At 39.4% G+C, this 2,354-nt stretch overlaps 1 protein-coding gene across 3 annotated transcripts in view; it reads right to left on the bottom strand.

Annotated features, from left to right (window-relative positions):
- FBXO21 (F-box protein 21) overlaps window positions 1–2,354 on the bottom strand; it is a 46,259-nt gene that overhangs the window by 42,020 nt on the left and 1,885 nt on the right. For all 3 annotated transcript variants that reach the window (XM_029921469.1, XM_029921470.1, XM_029921471.1), the window contains exon 3: window positions 1,101–1,195. In XM_029921469.1, the coding sequence (XP_029777329.1) occupies window positions 1,101–1,195 (95 nt within the window). The remainder of the gene's footprint in view (window positions 1–1,100; window positions 1,196–2,354) is intronic.

Below are 2,354 nucleotides of genomic sequence, written 5' to 3'. Positions count from 1 at the left end.
AAAAAAAAAAGTCTGCACTCAACATCAAATCAAAACCAAAACAGCCAATAAACTTAGTATATATGTTACATTTATGGGTTTTACAGTATATGCATACGTACGTAAAACAGGTCAGCTTTTATTTTTAAGGCTGCACATCGCCAACTATTAGATCATACTTTAATTCGTTTATAGATAAACCAAAATAGAAACGGAAAAATGACCTCTGTATCTGAACTCATCCAAGGCCTAGAATAGTGGCACATCTTACCTCTCTCTCCCCTACAGTTGTTCCGACAGATCTTTCTCCTAAATCCCTTTAAAAACAACAGGAAAAACACCCTCCGTCTTGTTTGTGAGACACACCCATGATGAGCTCTCTTAAGGAAGATGCAGCTAGCATTCCTAGCTTCCATCACTGACAGTTTCCAAACTTTCTGAGCAGAAAACCTATTCCATAGGGATGTTAAACTGGAAGCCTAGGCATGCATCTTTAAGTAAACTAGAAATTAACCTTCACAGCAGAAAATATGAGGCATAAAAAATTTTAAGCAACAACCAGGAGATGACGGATTCTTCTTGATCAAGAGAGATTACAAGGGCTCAACCAGATACCTATAATGTTCATGGCCAAAGAAAGATGATTTCTTACCCAAATTCAGAAATTATAAACAAAAAAACAAGATATCCATTAAATTAAGACATGCCTAAGAAATTAAAGAAAAAAAATTCAACCCATTAACAGACAAATTCAGGGACAGTGGATGGAGAGATCATACTAAAAGAAGGTAGTTTATATTACTAAGTGGCATAACAGATACAAGCTCCCAGAGCCCAGCATGCGACCCACAGTAGGAACAAATACACAGATACACACTCTCTTCTCTTTCCAAAAGGATTTCAGTAAAGAATCCTCCTCCTCCTCTTTAAATATCCATGGTCTCAGTGTATTTATATTATTTACATAGAATTTTCAAAAAACATAATTACAGTAAGACATGAGAGATATGGAAGCACGTGTCCCAGGGTCCCACCACATACCAATCCCAGCAGTTAATGCTGGGCGTTATCAGAACAAGCAGACAAACAAACAAACAATCCCTGCTACAACTGTGACTTACCTTCCTTCCATATTCAGGATACACACCAGTTCATCCTCAAAAAAAATCTCTGGTCCCTCAAGATTCTCTATGTCACTGAAACCGTTACAAGGGACCTATGAAGAAGACACATACAAACAGGCCTCAATAACGGGCAACAGTGCTGTGACTCTCCTCCACAAATCTGCGACACAAACGTGTTCCTGTTCGTGGAAGTGGTGACCGTGACCCTACGCCACCTTGTACCACTCGCCGGGGGGGGGGGGCAGAAGTCACATGTGTAGTAATAGTAGTTTGCTCAGACTTTCTTGTCAATGGTACATTAATTATATTTTCATAGTCTGGAATTTCTGAAAGTGAATACTCAGAGTTCTAATGTGAAGAAAAGATCCCTCTGAAACAAGGATTCGAAATACAAAGTATCATAATTCACAATGATTTGATGCAATTTATGTTGTAGTCAAGTAGGAGCAGAGACCCAGAGAACAGTCTAGTTCTTTGGGCAAGTAACAGACTCACTCGGCCTATCTTCCCTGTAAATTGGGGTGATGGTACCAATGAGCTTTAAAAATTCTATTCATTTTCCCACTTTGTTTTAACAGGAGCCAGAAAATTTCATGTCAACCTGTGTGCATGCAGAGAACACAGGAATAGAAAGGTCCTGAGCCAAAGCAATCATCCGCCCACAGAGCAATCTGAAGTATTATTCCCACTGTGTTCAAAATCTTTGACAAACTTCTAATTAGGCAGTGGTACCGGGAAAGAGGGAGCTAAGGAAAAGAACACAACAATTCATCATTATTGGACAAAGATGTGGGCTGTTAAAAATGCGCACAAAACCAGTTGGACTAGAAGCAGAGGCTGCAAACCAGTAGCCCATGACAAAGCACATCAAATACATCTTGCATCCATATACACGTGTATGCAAACACATTCGTATCAGGTTTTAAAATCTGGCATGAATTCTTTTGGCCAGGGCCTGGTTCACCCAGAACACGAAACTGTCCATCCTAATATCAACAAACATTTACGTACAGAAATGAATTACACTGGGGGATGTCTAGTTTTATTCTCCACGGGGGAATAAGTTCAAATTTGTCCAAAGTTCAAATCTTCCCTTTCAAAACTTGAAAAGCCTTGAAAACGCTTTGCATGTATGAGTTCTATGCAGTAATATTAATTAAAATGAGAAAACAGGAATTAACCTGGGCGCCATGTTGGCTCAGCTGGTAGAGCATGCAACTCCTGATCTTGGGGTTGTAAATTCAAGCCTCA

The sequence above is a fragment of the Suricata suricatta genome, chromosome 14 (assembly GCF_006229205.1).
Source record: "Suricata suricatta isolate VVHF042 chromosome 14, meerkat_22Aug2017_6uvM2_HiC, whole genome shotgun sequence".
In the NCBI taxonomy this organism is placed as follows: Eukaryota; Metazoa; Chordata; class Mammalia; order Carnivora; family Herpestidae; genus Suricata; species Suricata suricatta.
The sequence above is the reverse complement of the archived record's forward strand: the minus strand, read 5'-3'. Positions and strand labels throughout refer to the sequence as shown.